General features: G+C 47.2%; 1 protein-coding gene across 2 annotated transcripts; it reads right to left on the minus strand.

Annotated features, from left to right (window-relative positions):
- Nucleotides 1-3,541: 3,541 nt before the first annotated feature.
- LOC107148041 (gamma-aminobutyric acid type A receptor subunit pi) lies at nucleotides 3,542-26,901 on the minus strand. 2 transcript variants are annotated; one of them, XM_015492627.2, is made up of 10 exons: nucleotides 26,731-26,901; nucleotides 22,381-22,475; nucleotides 21,826-21,944; nucleotides 17,995-18,062; nucleotides 17,011-17,228; nucleotides 15,107-15,189; nucleotides 9,449-9,586; nucleotides 8,256-8,408; nucleotides 7,644-7,831; nucleotides 3,542-5,607 (listed from the first exon to the last, which is right to left on the minus strand). In XM_015492627.2, the coding sequence occupies exons 2-10, from the start codon at nucleotides 22,431-22,433 to the stop codon at nucleotides 5,305-5,307; spliced, it is 1,323 nt and encodes a 440-aa protein (XP_015348113.1). In that variant the 5' UTR covers nucleotides 22,434-22,475; nucleotides 26,731-26,901; the 3' UTR covers nucleotides 3,542-5,304. The 2 variants fall into 2 exon arrangements, with proteins under 2 accessions (XP_015348113.1, XP_048671550.1); XM_048815593.1 differs by lacking the exons at nucleotides 21,826-21,944; nucleotides 26,731-26,901.

Consider the following 26,901-nt stretch of genomic DNA (forward strand, 5'->3'; position numbering starts at 1 on the left):
CTTTGGTTCAGATGCAGAATAAACTGGTGGGTCAGTTGGAAAGAAGTCGCAAGAATGAGAAAGTCACCTGATGTAGAGAGTCCCTTTTATGTCACTCTGATGATCTCAGTCTCAAGCCAAGCCCTTCCCTTTGTTGTTTTGAGCGGTCTTATTGAGATGCTGGAGTTGAACCCGGGACCTAGGAAGCATGGTTCAAGCCAGCTGTAACCCCCCACCCCCACCCCCCGCCTGAAGCAGCAGAACTCTGGTTTCGGGGAATCTGATTTTTTGTTTGCCTCTGAGAGGTTTCACTCTATTGGCCTGACTGTCGAGGTTTAGCATCTCAAACACTGGAAGAGCTGCTGCCCAGACTCTGCCTCACTCTCCAATCCCACATTTATCACCTGATGCCTTTTGTCATGTTGCAGCCGTATCAGAAATAGACATTTTCCTGTTCCGTCTCGGCACTAACATGGAAGATTCAATGAGACAAAGGAAAAATTTTGCTTTCTGTCTGCTCTATACATTATTCATATTCAATAATCATATTCAATTGGATTCTTTTCTTCCATGTGGTAGACATACTGTATTATCTTTTCCCGCTGAAAACATCGTTTCATGAGGCTTCTTCTTTTCTACCAAGGTATTTGGCATCTGGCCTCCCATCTGGCTTCCTAGCAGAAACATCTGGAGAGCTTTGAAAAATACAGGACCTGAGTCCACAGGTCTTGGGGAGCCTCTGGGAGCTTTTGCCTACAAAGCTGCACCAGTGAGTCTTCTGACCAGCCAAACTGGGGGACCACGGCTCCAAAGCACGTGTGTCCCAGTCCCTGGGAACATCCCCGGGTTGGAAGCTTCACTAGCAGGACTCGAGGACTCAGCATTGTCAAGTGTCGGGGGATGATTTCTTACAACAGAGTGATCGAAAATAAAAGTAGTGAAGGGAAAATGAGCCTGGGGAAAGAGGCTCCAAGGAGATCAGGCATAGGCTTCCAAGAGTCCTCTCGTGCGGTCCCCCAGGAACTGCTTAATTCCTCCAGCATTGAATTGTGATAGGCCAAGAAGCTCACTAGAGACTCAGTGCCCAAGATGGTCGTCGAGGCCCCATCACCTTGGCACCCACTGCTTACCATGTACCCAAACTCCAGACTCCCTGGAGAAATCAGGTGTGCAGCATAAACCACCCTGTTCACCCAAGCAATTAGGGCACACGAAGCCACTACTAGGGAATGCACCCCAAATCCAAGTTCCCTGATGCTGGCCAGGGACCAGCCTTGAAAACAGGCTAAGGACAGGAGTCTCGGACCTCCTGCATTATCTTTTCTCTTCCTGAATAGTATATAGAAAAGAGGTAAAAGGTAACTCGATTCAAAGAATGTTAGCCAAGTTTCTGTAGTGGGTAAGAAGAGAAACCTCTGGATGAAAATGGAAATTCAGGTGGTGAAATATGAAACTCCATTCCTTGAGGATCTTCATCAGCAAACTCACTTGTCCTTAATTAAGAAGCATGCCATGAACTTGGGATGTGGACCATCCACCGCCCTGAGACCTTTTGGTGACTGGGCTCCACATAAAAAGAATAGATGGTTTTCTTGTTTTATGTCCTCAAAGACCACAACTAGATGAACCTGGAGACACTCATTCACTTGTGTGTCCTGTTCCCTTTTCCAGTTTTCCAAATGGAATTGCTTTTCCTTTAATCTCTGGAAAGGCATGATTATAAGTGGGATGAGGTGGTCAAGGCCTGCAGCACATCCAAGTCACTCAAAGCTGCAAGTTCCGTGACTCCACTTTGAGTTCCCAAAAAGAAACAATGATTTTAAAATTCAACATCTTGGGCAAAGAGGCATTTGCTTTTATGTTAGCGATACTTTGTAGGATGCTTTGATTTTTCTGTAGACACCGGCATCTCCTGCATCTACAGCCTTCCAGGATTAGCTGGTGGCATAGAGGCAACTGCTCTGAGGCAGGAGGATGGCAAGATCAACAGGGAGAGCCAACTCTTTATTCCCATGGGAAACTTCCTGGCAAAGAATCTGAGTATTTCTTTATTCAACTTGCACATTTCCTTCTCTCTAAGCAACAATATTCTACCTCAAGTTCATCTATGCATATCTGCTTTTATTCAGTTCACTGATTCAGATGATTAGTGGGACAGCACGTACCTTGTACAAAACCCTTCTTTAACCTAACAATGACAGACTCACTCAGACATTTTTGTCAAGGTGCAAAAGCTCCTTCTTATTGGACTTGTTTTCTATGAGTTTAATAATTTCTTCCATTTCTCTCTTTTTTCCATTTCTGTACATTCTTCTTAAAAATGTGAACCAAAATTGGACTTTCTGATTTTCAACACAAACGTACTCTGTTATATACCTAAATTTTTAAAAAATGTTGGCAATTATATGTAATTTAATATGTATTAAAACTAAAAATAGGTGAAACAAATACTGAAAATTTTCTAAGTCATGGGTATAACGTGTAAATTACCTTGATCATGTATTAAGTGTAATTCCCTGCTTTTTGAGTTAATTTTTTAAAATGTGAATGTTTTAAGAAGCAAGACTCTTTGGCAGTGAACATGTTGTGGACAGGTGAGCCACTGTGGGCCAGAAGCAAGGCTGAGCTGCTCTGCATATTGTAAAATGGTGCACGCCATTGAGGAAGGATCTCATCTCCATCCTGGATGCCAATCACCAATACCTGCAAGCCACTACGTTTGCCTGGCCCAGAAAGCCCACACAGAGCTTTCCTTTTACAGTTAACTCTTCCCGAGTTGCCTGTTCATCATCAGCTTGTGGTCTACTGTAATCTCAGGCTCTTTTCCATTACGGTCATTTTCCATTTCTCCCTCACTTTCATTTGAAACCAACCTGCTGTCATTTACTTGTTAGTAAATGCCTCCTTTGTCTATCCAACAACCTATGTTGAGACTTTTGCTATTCTCAATATCAGGGTAATGAAAATGTTTATTTTCGTGACTTAGAATATTCCTGACCTCACCTAGTTTCATGTCCTTGAAAATTTGATGAGATGAGTCTTGATATTTTCACCCAAGAAATAAATACTTTGTACAAAGTGCTCTGGAAGGATAGTATATGTGGACAGATCTAGAAAATTAAGAGCTTTTACTGAGAACTATGTAAGCACAGAGTGATAAAAAAACCTAAGGCATATTCTCAAGCCAAACTATCATTCAACAAAAACGTAAGAGAATTGCCAAATAATAAAGAAGGCTTAAAAGAGAATCTGTGGTATTTTTTGAGGGTTGGACCTTTCAGCATTGCCAGGCCCACAGGCTTAATAGCAATCCAAGTGTCACTATGCTGTGACATAAAAGAAAAACCCCTGGTGTGTCATCAGATCTTACCATTTCTTGTGTAGGAAATAATTGAGATAGATAGATAGATAGACAGATAGATAGATAGAGAGGTGTATTTGTGTGCTGTCTAGGCAGGAGGACCACGAGGGTGGAATAGGCGGGCCCCTGATTTTCCACTACCATGTACTTCTGAGACCTTAGAGTGGGACCTTAGAGCACATTCTGTAGAGGACCACTTGATCTGGTGGGTAGTCAATATGGTGCATTTATTTCACAGTTTCACATATTTACAGTTGTTCTTATATCATAGCTTAAATGGGGCTTTGGAGCAGAATTATTTTTAAACCTTTTTTTAAAAAATGTCACAAATATGATAGATAGAGCCAGTCAACCACCCTCCACCTCTTTCACCCCACCCTCCACCCATTAGAAACATTTTGTTAAAGGTTCAGGTGATCAGACCCCTAGAAAATGAACTGTGGGTATAGTGTCTTAATGGCAAAAGGAGTGAGCTCTCAGGGGTACAGGAAGTGGAGGAAGAGAAACGGTTTTCTAGAGCCGCGGTGGGTTTCTGAAAGGAAGGAAAAGCTGTGCATTTGTTAGAAAACAAAGCTAAAGAACTGAAGAAGGCGATGTCCTCTAAATCAATGGGAGGCTTCACCTGGCACACCTGCAAGCGCTACTTAGGTGCTGTTGGCTGGACTGGCTGAGGAGCAGAGGCCGAGGCCCTGGTGTGAGGGTGAGGTCGGCTGGACATGGAGAAGACAGCTCACTTGCAGCCTGCACATAGGTTCTGGAACATGTCCTGTGGTGATTGAGAACATTCAGGGCCCAGGGCCAGCATCCTCCTACTCCTTCAGGGTAAGCCACTCAAAGTAGGACAGCTAAAAGGATCAGGGATCTGAGCAAGGCCAAGTCTACTTGAGCTAAGCCGCTTGCAGCTGGGTAATGTGGCTTGTTATCTAATAGGCATCATTCCTGGTCATTGGAGCCCAGGGATGGACGCTCCTCTTGGAAGGATGCAGGGGATCTGCCTCTGGCAAAGTAGTGCTCACTGTTGCTATCAGAAGTGATAGAACACCAGAGGGCGCTCTGACGGGGTCCACCTGGTACTTTTACTGCCTCACCAGGATGTGAGTAATGGTGATTCTGCAAGTCTTCATGGCAAGAGTCCATGTTAAGACTCCTCAAATGAGTTTAGAAAATGCTTCCATTTCCATCTCTGATGTAGGAAAAGGGCTTCTGCAGTGTTTGGGACCGATGTGCACTGAGAGTAAAACGGTAAGACACATAAAATGGGGGAATGAAGACCCAAAGTCTTCTAGTCTGGGGAATCCATGATCTTTTAGAAACAAGGTATTTATATTTTATATTATTGATCCACTAACTTTCTATTCACTTAACATCTGATTTTTCAATGAGAGGACGTATTAGAATTTGGAAACGATTCTGCTGTAATGCTAAACAATTCTCATTATTAAAAACTGACTCTACTCTTGAGTTAGGGCAGTGACTACCAGTGAATTGACATAAGCCCACATTTCATTTTAATCAAAAACTTGAAAACATTACTCCCTAAATAGGCAGCAATGTATTTTATAAGCACCCACAGAGGTTTAATACATAGTTTGCATGGTTAATTCAGAAACAACCCCCAACACTTGAGGGTTACTTGATATATGCGACCATCTTCTTCTCATGGGATATGAGGTAAATTCAGACCAGGGAGCCACTGGGTACACGGTCAGCCCTGGGCTCCATGGGGCTTCATAAAAGTGAAAGAGGTACAGGCTGATGTTTCCATTACAAAACCTGTAATGTTTGGACTGCGACACAACTTAGAATTTTTAACAGCTGAGAACTCATCGTTTGAACAGAAATAAGTGTCATTTTAGCCACTTTTGGCACCACTGTGCTAGAGAGCACGTTTGGCCTAGAATTCCATTGACATCATGACCTTGTTCTGCTGGAGACCTATGGCAAACACAAAGTTCAAGGCTGTCTCAGAAGTATAGGTAGTATGCCCAGTAGAAAACATTGGCTAGCATAAAAACCAAAGGGAACAGTAGTTTGGAATATCGATCAACATTGCTGGGGTTTTGAATTGTGAAATAATCCACAATCCTGCCCATCTTTTCTCGGAAGACGAACTTGAACTTGTCGCTGGTTTTCATTGTCATGTTGCTGTAGTCAACATTGTCACCCGAGATTTCAATGGTGGCAAAGCTGATCTTCCGCTTAAAGCTGGAGAGGGAGCTGTTGATGATGTTAGTGATGTTGACTTCTTCCACCTCCTTCGCCGTCCCCTAGTTCACAAACCATGCCGTTAGCTTGGAAGACTTGATTCAGCAAAGAAATAAGTGGGCAGTAAACTAATGAGAAGTTTAGAGGCCTAAGTGTTGAGTAATTAAGTTTAACAGAGACTTGCAGCCCTGCTGTCCTGTTTGTGGGCACCTACCTGTGGGTCCCCAGCCTGCATGACGAACAACCATCACCCTCCCTAGATCCACAGGGCAGAGTGCCAGATACCAGCTGCGCAGGCTGTAAAGTCAGCAGACCTGGGTTTAGATCCCACTCAGCCTCCTACTCTTGTGGACATCTAGTCACCTTAATCTCTCTTAGACTTCATTTACTTGCCTGCAAAATGGGTCATGATATAAATAGCTACCGTGGGAGCTGATGGGGAGATTAAGTGGAATAAATCATGTGAAGTATTTAGCAAGTATTTGGTGAAATTCTATTATTTTCCAGGGAGAAGGAATTAGTGGTTATGGGAGATAATAGAAATCAGCCGTGTCCTGAGGTCTATGCCACACAAAAGTGGAAACTTTGATGCTCCCCTTGCAGTTGCAGAGGGTTGGTGTTCTCTAGCAGGTGGGCGTGCCCAGGCTGCGGGGAATGTAATGCAGTCAGACAGAATGTGGTTTAGATTTGGGGACAGGCTATTTATTAGGAGTAGGGTCCTGGATGAGTCACCTTGCCTCTCTGGCAGGTTTCTCTATAGTAAAATAAGGACAATAATGGTACTATTTCACTGGGTTGTTGGGTGGACTAGAAGCTGTTGATAGGTGTTTAGCATACAGCAAGTACTCAATAGCGCATCTATTATTACACACTCAGGAAAATAAGAGCATCTGGTGCTTTGGTAGAGGATCTCAGTCACATTCCAACCCCCCTTTTACCAATCTAGAAAACTAGACACTTGGTGGGTAATTAGACCCCTTTCCTGTCCCTTCAGGGAGCCTGCAGGGAGCAGAATGAATGAAACCCACATTCTTCTTTGGCTGGCTCAGTGCGTAGACTTCTTTGCCTGTGTCACTTGGACAATGTGGCTTTGTGGAGTGCTGCTGGCAATAGCAGGACACAAGGGGAGCCCCTTCTGCCCCTTCTAATGATGCCTCATCTGCTCACTGTTGGACTTAGCGCAGTCTGGCCCATTGCCAAAGGCAGGTATGTCTTCTGAATTGGATCCTACTATTTTCTTTCTTATTCCTATTGGCCTATTAAAAGATGGTAGGATCGATTCAATTTGGCTTCCAAATGACCCAAGGGTTCCTCGGGGCTGTAAAGAGTAATAGCCAAGAGCGAGGCCCAATGCCCACGGCCAGCAGGACAGAGGGACAGGGCCAGGCTTAGAAGCCCCAGATCTAGATCGAAATCCCCCCTCTACCTCTTACTCTCTGTGTCCCTGAGATAAACCTTCTTGTCCCTCAGATTCCACAACTGAAAAATGGAGATAAAACCTTGTTGGTGGTTAGGAACATTTAAAATGATATGATATTTCCTGAAGGTTTGGATCTGGTGCATGTAAGTACTTAAATAATAATAATCATCATTATTTTTCAGATAACTGGACCCTGATGTTCCGCTGCTAAATAAAAAAAAAAAATAACAATCTTTTCCAATTAGCAGAAAAATGTGCTAATCAAGAAATTTGTCTCAATTTAATTTTTCCATAAACCACTACTTGTATAATTTGAAAATGTAAGAATGCAACAAAGAATTAAATAGTACCTACATATTAACCTGAAACTTGTAAACAACTGATCAAGTGTGGTTGGAAATTAGATTTTTCATGGATTCCTGTTCTTGTAATTGTATGTTGCTTATGGATGAGAATCATTTTCTGCTGGAATTAAATGTCCTCATATCTCATTGCATTTGGTAAAAGGGATGACCTTTTTCAAGGGGCCCCATGACTTCCAGATGTGCCCACATTGGAAGGATGGGACTTACTGGAACCAAGCAAGTCACTGGGTGACAGACACTAGAACCAGCTCACCTCTACAGGGCAGCCCATGGCAAAGTGACAGAGCACCCACAGGGGCCTCAGGATTCTTACCCTGTCCTTGGCTTCCATCTGCTGCAGGGAGCTGTAGTGAGCAATAGCGTACTCCACCAAGGCCCCAAACACAAAGCTAAAGCAGATCCCCAGGTACACGTCGATGGCTTTGATGAAGCAGTTGGTGTTGGGAAGAGACGTGCGGGACCCGATCATCAGTGTGGTCATTGATAACACAGTGGTCACTCCTGGGAAAAGAGCAAAAAATATTTCCAAGATGGCAGCCAGTGGACTTTCCTCTGTTACCTAGCGGAGGGTCTCCACTCAGGGGTCAGCCAGGCGAGGACAGGACTCAGAAACGGAGCAGATCTCATTCTGAAAAACCTGTGACCTTGTGGACCTGGGTTAATTTGCCCATTTTGCACAGAAATGAGCAATGTGGTTTGCTAAACCATTTCCTTCCACAACATCACCGACAGGGGTCACCTGATCACAATTTCCCCTCATCTGTCACTTTAACGAATTTAAAATTGCACTGCTTCTAAAGTAGTCGCTGTCTCTTTCTGTAAAAGACTCTCAAGGAGCCAGCTGTTGGATTGCCCTGGGAATACCAATGAGGACAGTGACGGAAGGGGAAAAACGTACGCGGTGACCCAGTTCTTAGAAACTTACCGATGCAGGTTCTTGCAGGGACAGAATCCAGGGAGATCCAAAATGAAACCCAGGACAGCACCACCAGGAAAGTGGAGGGAACATAGGTTTCCAGAATGAAGTACAGGACATTCCTCCGCAGCTCAAATTGCAAGACCAACCGGGTGTAATTTCCTGATGGGGTCAATAAGAGACAAGAAATCGTGTCTGCTCACATGGCGGAGCAGAGTCCCCATGGGACGGTTGACTGAACCATATTCACATGAAGCCCCCTGTTATTCACGAAAGCCTGGCTCATGTCGAACTGCCATGGTCCCCACAACACCTGGGTATTTTTGCACGGAGTGGGACTCCCAGGGCTGCTGGCACTGTGCATTGCAAGTTCCGCTTGGGCTTTTCTCCGTCATCTGACTCTTACACTGTTGTGACCCCCGGTGTCCTTGACATCTCCTCACTAGACTGTGAGCCCCCAGCATGCAAACCCTGCATCTTTCAGTTCTGTGCTTACAAAGAAGTTGTTGGATAAGCACCTCCTCAGGGTTACCTGAGACTGTCCACTTCTCAACATTCCCACTGGGTAGACCTAATAGACCCATTCAATGGCATTTAATTTTTGATGTTTCAGCGGTATCCTGGATTTACTGTACTTTAGGAAACTATCACACCCTAGACGTGGGGGATACGAGCAATGAGCGCTATTGCTGATCGAATTCTGAGCAGGAGAGAGGACCTTGGGGCGTACAGCATGTGCCGCGGGTTGGAGAAGCAGGTGCTTCTGTGAAGGGAAGGTCATTGCAGCCGACCGGGCAGCAGTGGCCGGTGCCGGGCTGGGGAAGGGTGGAGAGGTTGTGCCCCGGGAACAGAAGTCTGGCTCAGACTAGAGTAGGGAGAAAACAGGAGAGTTGAGGGGACAGCTCAAGTTCCTGCCACCCCAAGGTAAATCCTGGATTTAAAATTATACCATAAATCAGCTAATGAGCAAGTGATGAGAAAGTGGCAGACACTCATAATCAAACCCCGTCTTGAGAAAATCCGTTTCAGTCCTGTGCGAGGAATAGGTGCAGACCCTCTACCCTCCACCCCTTCTGCCCCTCTGAGGGGTTTTTGGACCCTGAAGGAGTGAAGTGGAGAAGAGAGGAGACTTCTGACTCAGAGTGCAACCCGCCACTTCTGTTCGGTTATTTTTATTTTGTACGATTTGTCACACGAGTTACCTGTCTCCTGCTGGGACCTGGTGACTAAGGTGAAGTAGCGTTGTATGGTATACTGAGCAAGCCGCAGGTTTTCCAGCCCTCGCACGGAATCGTTCCCTCTCAGCCAGGTGAACTCCACGTCATTTCCATCATAGCCCCCTGCCAATAAACAGAGCCCTGATCAGTGCAAGGGCACCGACGGTACTGGTCTGGAAAATGCTATGACATGGAAACAGTTTGTACTCCATCCTGATGGTAGTGGGCTCAAGGATGATTCCAGGCAAGACCTCTCACGTGCCACAGCAGTGCCTGCTCAGAGTGACATCACCTACTAGGACCATGCGCCATCCATTGAGAACTGGTCCTATGGTAAGCAGGGTCTAAACCTGGATGATGAGCCTTAGATATGGCCTCCTTCAGAGGCCAGCCTCAGCAACTTAGCAAGACTTTGTCTCAAAATGAAAAATAAAAAGGGCTGAGGATGTAGCTCAGTGGCCGAGGGCCCCTGGCTCCAATCCCCAGTAAGCAGCGGCCTCCTTCCTCACGGAAATACCATACCCATCAACACCCAGAGGCCTGTGCTGCACTGCTTCCCAGGGCAGTCTAAGTAAGTGCCGATGGGTCTTCAGAGACTTCAGAACTGGTCTTTCATATCGCATTGGTGGAAATGCGAAAACCGAAACAAGAATCCTGCAGCCAGCCACTTCAGTGATGCTTGTCACCATGTGAGTTTGATAATCTCAAAGCTGTTTTATTAACTTAGCCAATAATTGTCATCCTGGACCCACTTGGTCTCTAATGTTCTCACAAACTTGTAGTCATTTCTGTGTTTCTTCAATAAGTATTATGTATTACTCAATAAGTATTCTGTCTCAGAATTAAGGAGCTATGTTTTGCTCAATTTATACATAAAAGCTCTCAGATTCAGAGAGGTTGCCTAACTTTCTCCTGATAACAAAGCAAGCAAGAAATAAAGCCTGCATTGAACTTTAGGAAAGTTTCATCTCAAAGCCCTTGGATGATAATGATGATAATTATAATATGTCATTTAATTTAGTAAACATTACTAAATGCCTTACAACATCATCATCTCATTTAATCCTCAAAATATCTCTTTGGAAATATATCTGAATGAATAATAAGCACACAAAAAATACCCAACATTATAGGTCATTAGGAAAATGCAAATCAAAACCACAATAAGATGCTACTTCATACTCATTAGAGTAACTACAATAAAAAAGACAGATAACAAAGTGAGGACATAGAGAAATTGGAACTGCACTGGTGGGAATGTAAAATGGTATAACCACTTTGGAAAAAGGTTTGGCAGTTTCTTGAAAACTTAAATATGTTTTTACCATTTGACCCATATTTCACACCAAGGTATCCGGTCAAGAGAAATAAAATCTTATTTATACAAACACTAGCACACAACTGTTCAGAGCAGCATTACCCACAATAGCCAAATGTTTGTCGACTGATGAATAAATAAATTAACTGTGATACGTATACACGTACATCTCCATACAAAGGAACATTACCTGGCAATGAAAAAGAATGAAGTGCTAATAACACACTGTGACGCCTATGAACCTCAAAACTGTTCTGCTAAGTGGAAAAAAAACAAATGCAAAAGAGCATATACTATATTGATTTCCATTTGTATGAAATATTCAGAAAAGACAAATTCATACAGACAGAAAGTAGATTCATGGTGCCTGGGAGCTGGTGGTGGAAGGAGGGGTGATTGCAGATAAGCCAAGGGAACTCTGTGGGGTCGGGGAAACGCAATATGGCAATGGTCACACAACTTGGTAATTTTACTAAAACTGTGGAATTCTATACTTAACCCCTGTAAACTTTAGGGTATGTAAATTATACCATAATAAACCTATTGAAGTGGCTGGGGTTGTGGCTCAGAGATAGAGTGCTCGCCTAGCACGTGCGAGGTGCTGGGTTCAATGTCAGTACAACATAAAAATAAATAAATAAAATAAAGGCATTGTGTCCAACTACTATCTATCTATCTATCTATCTATCTATCTATCTATTGAAAACCAAATCATTGAGCCAGACACTATTACTTTCCCACTTCACTGATAAGTAAACTGAGGTCTAGAGAGTTTCATTACCCAAAACCAAATGGCTAGGGATGGGAAAAGTCCAGGGATTCCAGTACCTATGATCTTAAACACAAAAATATATTGCCTTTATTTTCCCCACATTTTTATTGGTGCATTACAGTTGCACATAATGATGGGATTTGTTGTTACATATTTGTACATGCACACAATATATTGTCTTCATTTTCTTTTCTTTTTCTTTTTTGGTTCCAGGGATTGAGCCCAAGGGAGTTTAACCACTGAGTAATGTCCCAGCCTTTTTAAACGTTTTTTTTTTTTTTTAAATTTTGAGATAGGGTGTTGCTAAGTTGCTTAGGGCCTACGTGGCTGAGGCTGGCTTTGAACTTGCACTCCTCCTGCCTCAGCATATAAGCTGCTGGGGTTACAGGCATCGTGTGCCACATGCCCAGCCATTGCCTTCATTTTCAAAGGCTGCTAGGAAATATGGAGTTAGTGCTGGGACAAATATTTTGAAAAGAATCTGCTTCTGGTAACCAATATCTAGTAGGGGTGGTCTCCTCCTCCATAATGCACCAGCTCTTTAAAGATTTTCAGGTAAAAATTGTCTGTGGGCTTTCCTTTGGAAGCATCCAAAGTTCACTTTGGCACTGAAGTGAGCTGTCCAAATTGCTTGGGATCCCAAAGAACTAAAGAATCTATAAAAACCAAGAGTGCAGTTACCTACTTGGACACTTTGCTTTTGCAACTAGTAAAAGCACAATTGTTACATTAACACACACACACACAAACACACACACACACACACACCCCTGTCCCTGAGTGACTATGGGGAATGTGGGATGGTATCAATTCATTTTTCGTGATGGCATGCAACAAAAACCCTGAGTGAGGTTTCTGTACCCAGATAACTGCTTAATAAACATGCAGCGAAACCTTCCCCTGCTCGCTGGGGACAGTATTTGTGCAAACAGAACGTGAAGTTTCCAGCGGAATATTGCTCTTGGGATTTGAGATGAGCCCAGCCACGACACATGGAGGGCAATTACTTGTTTCATGTGGGACTCAGATGAGTTCTCTTTTGATAACCCCAAGTTTTATTCTGCTACCAAACAGCTGCATTGCTTCAGGAAGATTCTACATGCATTTAATGAATAAGATAATTAATCTGAGTCTTTAATTAAATGTCTACTTTTGAAAAATGGCTTCTACCTCACCATGGGTGGACTTTCCTGATGCTGCCCACTGTGTTCTTAGGTACAGAGGGCCCATTTGTCTCCAGAGCCTGTCCGCAGTCCCCTCCACACTACAAGCCAGGCTTAGCTGCCTTAACAAGTCCTATCTGTGGTACTCTTTTCCCCGCAGGTGACAAGTTTGGTGAGCATTTTAGAGTGGCTTATTAACAATGGAGATTGTTTAACAGTGCCAGGGAATTCATTTGACACACATCACTTAAGAGTAAACCTTCATTTCTCATCATAAGCAAATCCCCAGGTTGCAATTTAGATGCCCGTTTAGCTGGCATTATTATGTTAAACTTTACATATAGCAAGTAAGTTCTTTGAAAAGTTGGAAGCAGTTGTGTGATAAATATTAACGGATTGCTTTGCATGTTGACCCTTTTTTTCAACGCTAGGGATAGAACCCAGGGCCTTGAATGTGCTAGGCAAGCACTCTACCCGCAGGCCACGCCCCAGCCACGCCCCAGCCACACTCCAGACACGCCTAGCCAGAGCCATGCCAGCCCCCACTTGGCCCTGCTAACCTCTGCTATGTTCCCTCTTGCTCTTGTGCCTTGGCAGACGCTGTGTCCCACTCCTCGTCCCCTGGGCCAGCTTCAACAGATCCCTCATGTCTGATTTCAAGTGATATCTCCTCTAGAACACCTCGAACTCCTCCAGGCTCCACAGTGCCATTACTTCTTATTGTCACCATCTAGTCTCTGTAATTATTTTAAGTCCTGCTCTCCATGAGAGGACAGACTGAAGGCTGGCACATCATTTCATCTTTGTATTGCAAACATCTACCTCACTATCTGGCACAGAAGTCATTTAGTTGTTGAGTGGAAGAAGCAAAGGCATTTAAATGAGGGCTGACAGGGGAACTCAACCAGCACTCCAGACTCGCTGGAGACATTAGTGGGAAAATATGCAGAACTAAAGTATTAGAAAGAGTCAAAATATTTTCCTTAGGACACAGAGGAAAAGAAAAACAGTGGCCCTCGTCCTAAGTAATGGAAAGGAGCTAGCAGAGGAATATTGGAGTCCTGTGTGACAATTGTGTCGTAATTCAGTTTAACATTCTGGCAGGATTTGGGGAATCCAAAATAAGCATCGTGTGGTTACTCAGTTTGGGGAAAATAATGATAATAAATGGGCACTAGAGAAACTGGAAAGGAGTTATTAAAAGCTTTTCATTATCCCCATATTACTGTTTTAAAATCACTTTATGGTACACTCAGAAAAAATCTATAGCTTATATCATGAATGAGCCACAGGAACAAAATCCCTGTTGACCTTCTAGTCCAGTGGCAGGAATGTATGAAATGTTTCTTGGTCAAGGAGGCCCAGGGCAATAGCACATCAAGGTCACACACACTGGTTACCTCCTCTCAGGAGTCTTTCCCTCTAGCTTCTCTACTTCCTCTGCAGTGAAGAGGGAGTTTTGCTAGTGACCACAGTGCTTTTGCACCAGAAAAAAATAAAAGGAGAAAAAAAAGAAAGCTTTTGAGGCTTTCTAGAAACTAGAGGGTTATGTGCTGACAAATGGAAAGGGTGTTGGTAGAAGGTTGTCATTGGTATCTGTAGGGACCCATGGTTGATTGAATTTTGGTAGACTGACAGTGGGGATGTGGGGGTAAAGATCATGGCCAAGGGGGATTCAAAAGGAACTCACCCAGCACCACAGACACTTTGAGGATGAGCAGCCAGATAGATGGTATAAATAAAAAGTTAAGAGTTAAACTATCAGGTGTTAGTGTAGACCCATTTTTATCAAGATGTTCTCTATAAAGTAGAGATACTCATGAAACAAGTGAGTCATATTCTGTGGTTACACAATTCTGGGAAATATTACTGCTCCTTCTTGGAATTTCACCTGGAATTTGCTCATTAGGGGCTCTTGGAAGCTCTGCAGCAAGGCAGACTGTCAGTATTTGTGGCTTTGTGGGCCCTTGGGTCTCTGTCATAAAGACTCGACTCTGCTGTCCCAGTGTAACGGCAGCCACAGGTGACACATAAATGAGTGGGCAGGGCTTCCCCATTAACCTTGATTAACAGAAGAGATGATGGGCTGAGTTGGCACATGGAGGAGGCTTGGGGGTCCCTGGTTTAGGCCATGAATCCCACCAAAGCATTCCCTTCCTTTGTCTCTTTGGTAATAATGCATAATAATAATAATGCACAATAATAATCCCCAAAAGATGTGATGTTAGAAGGTTTTTCTTTGAGAAGAACCTAAATCCATTTGGAAGGATAGTCAGAAGGACTGAATCCATTGTGAATCAACACCAGAAAAAGAAGGATCACTGGGTAGGGGACACTGAATTCCAGATCCAGGTCACCCAGGAATGGGGCCTATGGGCGTGGCCACTCACAGCTCTCCAGCTGCAGCTTGCACGTCTGCGTGTCCATGGGGTACTTGGACAGGTCCATGTTGCATGCCACAGTCGTTGTGATTCTAAGAAAGAAAAAACGAGTTCAGAAGAGTGTTCCGAGGACTTTCACTTGGGCTCCTGCAGGGATCATGTGGCGTGGAGACCCATCCCCCCAAATTTTTGAGGTTTCCTGTGCTCTTTGTATGTTCAACAACACCCATGAGACTAAGAGAAGCTGGGTCCAGAGTGGGGGAGTTGGCAGGCTAGCCACTCAGAGGCCAGCCAGCCAGCATATCACAGAGCAGACTCACGGCTGGCTGGTTTAAGATGTCTTCCTTTCAGTTTTTCAATGTGTCTACCTGTGCAAGGTCATGACAGTGATCACGGGGCTTGCTCAGGCTCAGGTGGCTCTGAGTGGCAGAGTTGGAACTGGAGCCCTGGTCTCCTGGCTTCTTGATGGGATCAGGATGCAGAGGGAGTGGAGGGTACCTGGCTCAGTGGCTCTCGGGGCTCAACACCCAGGGATGGTCAGCTCAGTGTCAGAGAAGCCCTTGTGGTGGAGATTTCAATCTACAGGACTTTTTTTTCAAGAGTCACATATTTTCACTTGGCTTCCTTATTTATTAAGGACAGTGAGAGGTGCTCTAGGAAGCAGAGGTCACCACAGCACAGTGCCCACCTTGAGGATCCCACGCTCCCCTAAAGGGAGACAGAATAACAACGACCATTCATCCAGTGCTTGCTGAGTTCTCTGCTTGCGTTCAGCCCTTTGAGCCTCTGGGAGGTAGGAAATACTATTATTCTCATTTTGATGCTAAGGAACCTGAGGCTCAGAGGGTCACGTAACTTGCCTATGGCTACAGAGCTGCCCAGGACAGAGCAGGGATTGTACCCAAGTCTTTATGACTCCAGTGCCAGGCTACAAACCATTACCTACTGTTCATAATCCTTACCCCAAACTGATTGTGCTGCTCTCTTGCAGACAGACACATAAGATAAGCACACATGTGCAGTGGGGACACAGGGAAGGGTACATTAGTGTCAATTGGAGTTGGGGTCAAGAGAGAGGTCTAGTTAGGTTTCTTGAAAGAGGAGTTGAGGTTTGGATTGGTCTTTGCAAAATTCGGGGCTGCTGAGCTGTGTGCAGAAGTCCTGTTAATGGCTAGCTCAGTCTTTGCTTTATAACTTGAGACTCTTACTCTGTATTAAAGATCAGTGTCTTCGATATTTGGTCCTGGCCTCCACCCCCAGGCCTCGGGGAGCCTATTGTGCATGATCCTTGTACCTCGTTTACACAGGACGAGCCCTCGCTACAGCATGTAGAGACCTCCTTTCCTGTTCTAGCCCTCAGGCTCCATGAGCGATTGGGTGGAAGGAATTTTAGGCCTCTAGAGTTGGGGAGTACGCATGGAGAGCCCAAGAATGCAGGTGACAGAGGCTTGGTGGCACTGAGCCTTGATTCTGTGCAAATATGACTCAGACCAGCACTGTCACCTTCTGGAGCAACCTTGCTCCACCGAGTCCCATGAAGGGTCCCATGCACCTCGCTGCCCTTGTCATTTCCTTCACACTTTAGGACTCAGCCCAGAATCTTGTGAGAGCTTCTCCTAACATCACCCCCAAACCACTAACCTACTCCCCACCTTGGGCCCCAGCACTGGGGGATGCGTCTGTTTCCAGTGTCCTTGAAGACAGGCTGTGTCCTGTCCAGCTCTGCTCCCTCGTATCCAGTGCAGGGCTTGGCACAGAGCAGGTGCTCTGTAGATGCTGAGGAGCCACAGTGGATGAGAGAGGGCCCACTGTTATGGGGAAGGCTCTAGGAGGGCAGGAGCATGGCAGAACGGCCTAAGATCATCTGAGTCTTCTTCCAGGTGCTTTGCCTCCCAGCCCCAGTGCCAGCTCACCTGAGCGCATACAGGACTGTGCCATTGGAGAAGAGGCGGATGAGTCTGTTTCCCACAGTGACTTCGTGGAGGAAGGACTTCTTGGACTCCACAATGTAGGTGTCAGGCACCCAGAGGAACTCCACCAGTCGGGCGTCCAGAGTGAAGCTCTTGTTGCCTTCAAACACCAGCCGCGGGTCTGTCCAGCGCTGTCGGAGGTATATGGTGGCCGTGTAGTCCTGAGGGGGAAGCAGCGCACGGAGATGGGTGAGTGAACGGGGTGGGGGGGCAGTGAACCCTCCAGAGCAGATCACGAGGGTCACGTGTTACCCTCCCACTTCCATTTAGAGCAAGTGCGCAGACCTGGGTGGAGAAGTTGTGTGTCACCTGCAGCAGTGAGAGAAAACACTGTGCTGTTAATTCTAGATGACGACTCTCCTACCAGCAGGGAGTCCCGGTCCAGGGCCTTGACCTCCCTGGCCCAAAAGCTTGCATTTCCCGAGATCAAATGGCTAAGGATTTTGGTGGGCAAAGTGCTTAGGTTGTCCGAGATTGACCTGGCTGCCCAGTGACCTCTTGGCAAACCTCCCCCAGTGTGACCCAGTCTTTCAGGTGATCTCTTAGATAAGAGGGCCTGCAGAGGCGGTCATTAGATGGTGGCTTTCCTGTGTCCCCATCTCTGAAGCGCTGTGTGATGTCCAGGCTTCCCACAGCACTTTTATTCTTTTTTTTCCATTTTTTTTTTATCCCTCACTAAATGTGCCTTCTTCACTCACTGGTTTCTTTCCTCCTGGCCTTTGAATCCACTTTCTTTCTGAGACTGAGAAACCCTGTTCTCCCAGTTTCCCACTATCTTGAATCTGGGTCTAGGTCTCTAGCTTCTGCGATTCCAAGTGGAGAAGGGCAGTGCTTCCTCCCCTTCTGTCTTGGAGTAGCTGGAAAGCATATGCCCAAGACACTCGAGGCCAGGGAGCCTTGGGTGAAATGGAGGGGAACGGTGCTTACCATGTTACTCTCGGAAATACTAGAGATGCTTGCGATGTCCAGAGTCAGCGCTATCTGAACTGGTTCTTCTAAGGATGGAGAAAAATCCAGAAAAACTTAGTAGAAACACACAATATGTCCTTCTCCCCTACCCATCCATTTCACCCCCGTTGGACTACACAGCCACCCTCTGCATTGGTGCATTGGAAAAACAAAACTATTAAAAATTGCAAAAGTAACACTTGCTTGTTAGAAAAATTTGAAAAATCTTAAACTATGACAAGGCTAATTTCTATCTTACTCCTTCTCAGGAGCAACCGCTGTGTATAGTGCATCTCCCTTTGTATGAAAAATATGCGTAAGTGAATTGTTATCTTACTACATATGGGACATTGCTCCATTACTTTAAAAGGCATAGTGATAAAGCATTTGCTACTTCTCAGATGGAGGATTTTTCCTGTGTTGCTTGCAAGGGACTAATCATGTAGAATGTGACAGACTTGGTAGTCTGGGTGGAGACCACTGTCCTCCCTTCTCTTCATCGAACTAGACTTACCACCAGATGGCATTCATCTTGCCCCCTCATAGCTGAGCTCCTGCTGATGTCCTAACACTTTCTCCTCTTCCTCTACTCTCCAGGAACCCTAAACTACTTAGAGTTCCAGAACCTTCTGCACTTTGTCCTGTGCACAGACTCTGTTAGGCCTCAATTCTGGAGAGCTGGCAGATGAATCCAACTCCAGAGAGAACTGTTCATAGCTCCCAAGACTGCAGGCTCCCAGCCACTGTCTCAGGAGCCAGGCCAGGCCAAGCCAGACTACTTCTCCTGAGACCACAGATGTGGGAAAAAAACCCCGAGTCTGAACCATGTGAGTTCTCAGCTCCACCACATCCCAGCTCTGAGATTTGAGAAAAGTTACCGAATCTTCTCGTGCGGCAGTGCTGTCACCTGCAAGTTGGGCTGATGCTAATGATATCCTAGGGTCATGGAGAGGGTTAAATGAGGTCGGGGGTATGGCAGTGTCTTTGCCGAGTTTCAGTAAGAGGGAATGTATGTGAAGTGCCTGCCCATCACCTGCAGAAGGTGCTCAGACACGGTTACCTATTGCGGGTCTTGCTCATCATGTTATAATAGCTGCCGTCAGAGGCATTTCCCTTTCCTCCTCTCTCTTCCCCAATCCTAGCCAATTTGAGAGGAGAAAAGAACCTTTGCTCACTAGGTTAATAGATGCATTCACTTGCAATAAATAACTGGGAGAGCCCCAGGGGACTGTAGCAATGCATTAACTGGCAGAAGAGAGGTGGAATTCAAAAGAAGCTTGAAAACGTCTCATCCAAAGGAATCAGACAAAGCAGCTTAATTATTAATCTAAGAAAACCAAGACATCGAATGGAGGTGGGAGTTTGGAAATGGAGTTTTAGAACCAATGCAATTGAAAGATACTTGAGTATTAATACTTGGTGGGAAAAGAGAGATCTTTGAGGGCAGATCCTGGAAGGTGCTTTCTGAAAGGGCGGGGTATAGAGTGGCTTCCTGCCCCTCTGGACAGCAAAGCACAGCATCAAGAAGAGGATCCTGGAGTCAGGGAGAAGGGTTTGAATCCCATGCTGGTCCCTTAACAGCCTTGCAACCTTGAGCAAATTGCTAGATCTTTCTGTGCTAGTTCACATAGAGGTACTAGTGCTGCTGTGGTTTGTCCCCTCTTGTTGTGGTTTGGATATGAGGTTTCCCCCAGAAGCTCCTATGTTAATTCAGGTATGTCTGGAGGTGCAGTGATTGGCTTCTGAGAGCTGTGATCGGTCCATTCTAGTTTGAAAGGACTGACCGGGTGGTAATGGTTAGCAGGTGGGGTGTGGCAAGAACAGGTGGGTCACTGGGGTGTGTCCTGCCATCCCTTCCCTCCTTCTCTCTCTCTCCCTGCTTCCTGGCTGCCATGAATGGGGCAGTGCTTCTCCAACATGCCCATCTACCATGATGGGCAGCCTCACCTTCGGCCCAAAGCGACAGAGTCGGCTGATCATGGGCTGAACCTCTGAAACCATTGGCTCGAAATAAACTTTTCTTCCTCTAAGTTGTTCTTGCCAGGTATTTTGGTCACAGTGATGGGAAAATGACCAGCACACTCCCCAAACTCATGTTGAAAATAAATTGTCATTTTAACAGTATTAAGGGGCAAGACCTTTAACTGGTGATTAAGCATCAGGTGATTAATCATACCCTTGAGGGTAGGATTCATGCGATCATGACCAGCAAGATGGTCCCACTCTTGCCCCCCACCATGTGATGACGCAGTAGGAAGGCAGTGCCCGGTGCTGAACTGGACTTCTCAGCCTCTAGAACTGGGAGCCAGTTAGTTTCTGCTCATTATGAACTACCCAGACTCACTCAGGTCTTCTTTCCAGCAGCACCAAACACAAACAGATTAGGACAATGCCTCTCGGGGGGCTGGGCTTGGGAAGATTTTGCCATCTGCTGTAAGTGGATGGCGGGTTAGTTGCCCTCCCTGAGGAAGGCAGAGGGGGAGGCACAGAGAGCTCCAGTCCTGCCCAGCGTTTGTTTGGTTTCTTCCTGGACAGTCTAGTCCAGGCCTTGCTGCAGCTGGCTTTTCTGTGGACCAGAGCTCGCTCCTTCTCCCTGGAGTTACAGGAGTGAGCAGTGCCACCAGAGGGCAGCTTCCTCCTAGGAAAGAGGTCAGTGGCACTGCCTCAGTAGCTTCCTCAGTGCCTGCTGGCAGCCCTTTGCTCTGTTCAGCTCAGTTCCTGAACTGTCCTGTGGAGCTCTTGTCTCTTAAGGGCCTCCGGTCCTAGAAGCTGGGTGCACGGACATTACAGAGATTCCAGGCTGCCCCGTGAGTGTAGGTCCCTTTAAGAAGCAGGGAGCCAGAAGGGGAGGGGAGAGGACTTGTGTTTCCCTCTCTGACCAAGGACCCCAGAGCCCATTTTCACCCCAGATGGGACAGGGCCTTACATTCCTCTAGGTCCACCCCAGGCTTCCTGTTCTCAGAACGGCCTCCTTGCCCAAGCACCCTGTATCTTGTTGGCCAGTGACAGGGAAACAAGACAGTGACCTGACTTAGTTGTTTGAGTCTCGGGAGGACAGAGACGTTGAGAGACGTTTGAGGACCTGGCCAAGGTGTTCAGGCTCACCTGCCCATCAGCAGGGCCTGAGAAGCTAGCTCTGGAGGTCCCTTGGCATAAGGGACTCAGATCCTAATTGTGTGGCCAGGCACCCCTTGGACCTCCACCTGAGGCCTGTGATCGGCCGCTGCCCCTGCTGTGCTCTGGGGTCCACCAGCACCTGCTCCAAGGCCAGCTTCCCATGGGCTGTGGCTGACCTGTGATCTGAGCAGGGCAGGATACCAAGGTGGCCTGTCTCCAGAGGCCCAGACTCCTCCAGTGGGCAGCTCTGGATCAAGGACACCCTGGTGGCCTTCCCAGCTCTGAAGAGGTAGAGTTAGCTACCCTCACCCTTTGGCTTCATTTTTCAACAGATATTAGTTGGCAAGTTGCTGTATGTATGTCCAGCATGGAGCTTCTGTGGGGGTGAGGGAGGTACAAGCAGGACTCCTCAAGGGGCTGCTGTCCTGAGCTGAGCCAGGTACAGTATCACAGGGCAACGCTTGGCTATGATTCAAAACAAGGGTCGAAGAAAAGAGATGGACCCTGGAGAAATCAGGGTGGGCTTCTCAGAGGAGAGAGCCTTTTTTTTCTGTGAAAGGAAAATCGGCATTTTCCTGGGAAGTCAAATTGGAAGAACAGTTCAAATCAGATAAACAGCTTCGGCAGGGACAGGAAAGTCAGGAAGGCGAAGGACGCCAGGGACTGTTGTCCTGGTCACAAAGGATAACCTACCACCAAAGTTGGGCCTGAGAAATTTGTTATATCCTGCTGTGAGGTTCTCAAAGCCAGGCAGGGAGAGCTTATCACTTCTTCTGACCTCGATGTTGAACTGGTTCCCCTGGACGCACATCCTGGAAAAGAAAGGGGGGCGGGGCTCTGTTCTACATGCTTGTTCATGAGTGAGTAAACACGGATGGGCGTCAACGTGAACTTGAATTCGCCTGTGGTGTGTCTAGTCACCGGCAGCGACTTTTCTAAGGAGAAGTCTCTTCATTTTCAGCTGATTGAGTTAGTGTCTCCATTTTATGATGCACTTGCTTAGATCAAACTGTCAAGATAATTTGGGGACCCTCAGAGTGTTCTGAACAGCTCAAGGGTTCAGTAGAGGACACTCTTGTCCTCTACTGAGAATGGGTGGCAGGACGTTGTTTTGTTCTGGTGATTGAGGGAGGGGAAAGGAACAGGGTGAGCTTCACCATAGGGCAGAAGGAAATTCAGCAACCATCCACCATGGGGCCCTTGGCAACACAGTTCAGACCAAGGCCATGGTGGGGCAGCACAGTTTACCTTGGAGCCAAGAGGCTCAGACACATGAAGGTCAGCTGGAGACCGTAGCTCATCTTGAGGAGCTGTCCTCACAGACAGGGTCGGAGTAGGAATCACTGGGGAGAAGACAGACAGGTGAGGTGAGGGAAGACATCCGAAGGCTCCCCTGCCTGCGGGCTTCCCCTTCCTGGGGTGGGCAGGTATGGAGGTTACTCGACTCCCAGTTCCTGACAGTCCCTCTCTCCTGGCCTTCTAAGCAGCCCCTGCTCCCGGGGAGTCTTCTAGGATTGCCATCATTTTGGAGGATTGTTTTAAATCAAACCCAAATAAAGGCCGAGCCCTTATTTAGACAATGATTCATCTGAGCCAGGAAATGCAGCCAGCTGTCCTGGTCTGCATATTTTGTGAGCTGCACGGCTGTGCTTACTGTGGCCCTGTCCTGCCACCCCGACTGCGTCTGCCCTCACCCAGTCGGGCGCTGTCCCATCTATCTTACAGTCCAGACCATGAGGCAGCTGTGTTGGCCATCTTCACAGCCCCTTGGTGTGGTGGGCAGGTGAATCCCGTCTTATGATGCCTCGTGAAGAGGACTGTGCACTGGAGTGGCAGAGGTGACTCTGAATCCAAGGCTGGCTACTGTGCCTCTGTATTGTGTTCCTTCAGGACAGGCCTGTGCCTCAGTTGGCTGATCCCTGGGAGCTCTGAAGCCATTCAGCTGGTGTGTGTGTGGAGACCTTGGGGTAGGCATGGCCCAGGGGACTGGCCCCTTGGATCTACTCTCATGGGAGAGCATGAGGTCTCTGGACCTCGGTGGCTGTGACAGTGGCATGGGGTTCTTGGGTTCAGGCTGTCTTCCCAGGCAGCACCTGGCTGGTTCACCCTGCTCTCCGTGGTAACTTCTGTAAACCAGGCTACTTCCTAGAGTCCAGCTATTCTGGACCTTCAGGCCAGATTCAGCCCTTCACGACATAACATTGTGCTGCTTAGAGAGCCAGCAGGCTGCTCATTGTAGGAACAGACAGGAGTAAAGTTAAAAGTGAAACTCAGCCATCTGTCAGTGTAGGTTCCTAGACTGCAACAAGTGTCCCCTTCTGCCGTGAGATGTCGATGGCAGTGGCAGTCACATGTGTGTGAGGGGTTTGTTTTTTACCGTGAACCTAAATCTGGTCTAGAAACATCAAGTCTAGGGCTGAGATTGTGGCTCAGTGGCACAGCGCTGGAGTAGCACGTGCAAGGCCCTGGGTTCGATCCTCAGTACCACATAAAAATAAATAAATAAAATAAAGGTATTGTGGCCAACTACAACTAAAAAATAAACATTAAAAAAAGAAAGAAACATCAAGTCTACTTTAAAAGGCAAAAGCAAAACAAAGGAAGTGTAAGTCCTCGTTTCTCATACTTCTGAGATAAACATTGTTAACAGTTGCTTTATTTATGTGTACTTATATTTCTGCATAAAGAAAAAAATTGAAAAGTGAAATCTGGTGATTGTATGTGCATTTTGTTATTTACTTGTTTCCATTTCAAGTAGCTGACATTTATTGAACACTTAATGAACGTTGCCTGGGCTGAGTGCCTCTAAAATCCTTATGCTTCTTTGAAGCCGTAACTACCATCCTCATTTGACAAAGGAGAAAACTGAGGCTTAGAGAGGATAAGAAATGTCACAAGGTTCTGCAGCAAGCGAGGGACAGAACTGAGTCCAAGAGGCTCACCCAGGTCCTTTTTTTTTTTTTTGGTATTGGGGATTGAACTCAGGGGCACTTAACCACTGAGCCACATCCCCAGCCCTTTTTTGTATTTTATTTAGAGACAGGGTCTCACTGAATTGCTTAGGGCCACGCTAGTTTGCTGAGGCTGGCTTTGAACTCACCATCCTCCTGCCTCAGCCTCCCCAGCTACAGGGATTACAGGAGTGCACCACCTGCCTGGCTCTCCCGAGTCCTCTTCATCTTTGCTCTGTGATCTGAATGTGCTGTCTGCCAGCTTTCTACCACACAGACGAACACATGCCCTGCTCATGAATATTAGTTTCCAAGTTTTTCACTACAAAGTCAGTAACGAACACCTTTGCACCAAGTAGCACTCATGATTCGGCTCAGCCTGTCTACCTCAGCCCGTTCCTGCTTGCTCATTGAAATACCAGCTGTAAACCCCACATTACCAACCCACTAGTGACCAAAGTCATTCTTTGTTCCTTTAACCCCTTTGCTCCAGGATGCCTTGGTCCTTTTCCTTGGCCCTGATCATCAAGTTTAAGAGGTCCACTAAGTGGCTCCCACGCCTTCCAATGTCCTGGAAGTTGAGGCCACTCCCCCAATGAACCAGACACGTGGGGACACCCCAGAGGGCCAGTCTTCAATGGGAGAGGCATGCAGGCAGTGAGTGAATGGAGCCACGCGAGGGGATCTTGGTGTGCAAACAAAGGGACCCATCAGGGGCCGTGCCAGGATGGAAGTCTCAGGTATGTCCTTTGATTCTCAAAGAGAGCTTTGTCAGTGGCACAAAGGAGGTTGGGGGCCCTCTAGATGTTGGACAAGGTAGTGGGGCCTGGCCCTGGCTCACTCTCTAACCCAGTCAAACTTGGCCTCTCCCTGGCCCTGGGTAGCCACGACTTCTTCTTCGTCTGGCCTGAATGGGCTCAGTGCTCATGTGGGATATTCCTCTGTTCTTACCTCCTACGGGAAACTGCCCTTGACCAAGCAAGTTGGGGAGCTACCTAAGCTTCAGCTCTCAGAGTCCTGTGAACAGGGCTTTCCCAGGGGCCAACCTTTCTGAAGAGAATCCTAAGGGCCTCTGACCCCCCCCCCCGCCCCCAGTCTCCAGTCTTAAAAACTTTGCCCAGGCTACAAGGGGCAATGTGCCCCATCCTGTCCCGCTCACTCGTTAGGTTTTCCTGCGGGTTTCATTCTATCATGGAAGAAGAGAGGTGGGAAAGCCTTCTAAAGGCCTGCTAGGTCCTGTGTTTGGCTCTTAAGGTCATCTGAATCTTACAGCCCTCTGATCCACGGGTAGAATCTCAGACATGTGAAGGGATTTGGCTGAGGTCACATAGCAGTCAAGTGGCCATGATTTGGATCTATATTTTCCAAGTCCCTGTTCTTTACACTGCATCTAGGAGGAGGGCCCCCAATTCCCCACACTAGACCACATTACCCTTGACTCTGCTTACACCAATCCATCCTGGGATGGAGAGCCGTGTGCACTGCATGTCTCAAGTGTGAAGCGCAGCTTGTGCCACATGTGGTGTGATCGAGGAGCTGAGCAGTGAATGGCTAGTGGAGTGGAAGATCAGGCCACGTGTTTGACATAGGCCTTTGGAACTGCATTCAGCAGAGGGGTGCACTGAGCCACCAGAGGGCAGTGTCCCCGAAGGTTACTGGGGCAGCTACAGATGAGATTCCCGCTGGAAGCACCCAGGCTGGCATTCAGAAGGTTGCAGCGGGTGCCTGAAGAGAGGCAGCCTATATACCATTACCGACCCTGAGGGCACCTCTGGCTCGAATCTCATCTCCACTTGCAGAAGAGGGCTGGAGCTTCGGATTCAGACACCAGAGTCTCACAACCTCCATTTGCCCCTCTGACCAATGGGAATAAAAATGCTTCTTACACCCTCATGGCCTCTCTCCTCTCCCTTTCATTTCTTCCATGGGATTCTTCCGTAATCCCACGGTGACAAAGAGGACCCCAAACTTCAAGTGTTTTCTAATGTCCCCGGTGCTGCCACCCAGAGTGTGAGCTGATTTGGCACCACTGCAGGAAGGACAGGGCAGACACAGGACACTAGGTCACCCAGGGGGCTGATGGCTCTTTTCCTGGCCTGGCTCCAAGGAACGGTGCGGGGTCTGCACTGGGCATGTTTCCGCTCCCACCACACCTGGGCTGCACAGAGGGGCCACACCCAGCCCCCTTCCCACCCAGGCACTGTTTCCTTGTCCTTCGTCACTTTGCACAGACACAGGCATTTGCTGGGAAGCAGGAGTGGAGCCTGAATCAGGCCGAGGTGAGGGCAGTCATTATCAGTGCCATGGTCCTGCCCAGGAGGGCCAAGAAAGCAAAGAGGTGCCAGGCGTGCCCTGCACCTGCTGGACTGGCCATCCGCAGCACAGAGGCAAACAACTGTGGCGCTCATGGCTGATGGGAGGGGACCTAATTTTGGCTCCGTCACTTGTTCCAAGATGGTACTACTTCCTCCTGAGGCTGAGTTTCCCCCCATGTAAAAGGGATCATGCTGTGGAAGTCAGGAGGCAGAGGAAGGGCTCAAACTCCAGGCCCAGCCCCTTCCATCCCTGTGTCCCAGGAGGCTTCCTTTGGATCTCCTTCCTCCCTTCCCTCTCTCCCTCCCTCCCTCCAAGGCCAGCAGCTCCTTACCAGGCAGTGAGAGGCTCTGTTAGGGCAGGGCCTCGGGGCTTCCAGGCACGGTATGCAGGCAGGGCATGCTCTTCTGTGTCCCGAGGATTCCCTCCATCTCAGCCCCAACTCTTGATATGGGATCACAGCCACTCTGATGGGGAAGACCTAGCTCTGGGAAAGGCAGAGCTG

This window comes from Marmota marmota, unplaced genomic scaffold (assembly GCF_001458135.2).
Source record: "Marmota marmota marmota unplaced genomic scaffold, marMar, whole genome shotgun sequence".
Lineage (NCBI taxonomy): Eukaryota > Metazoa > Chordata > Mammalia > Rodentia > Sciuridae > Marmota > Marmota marmota.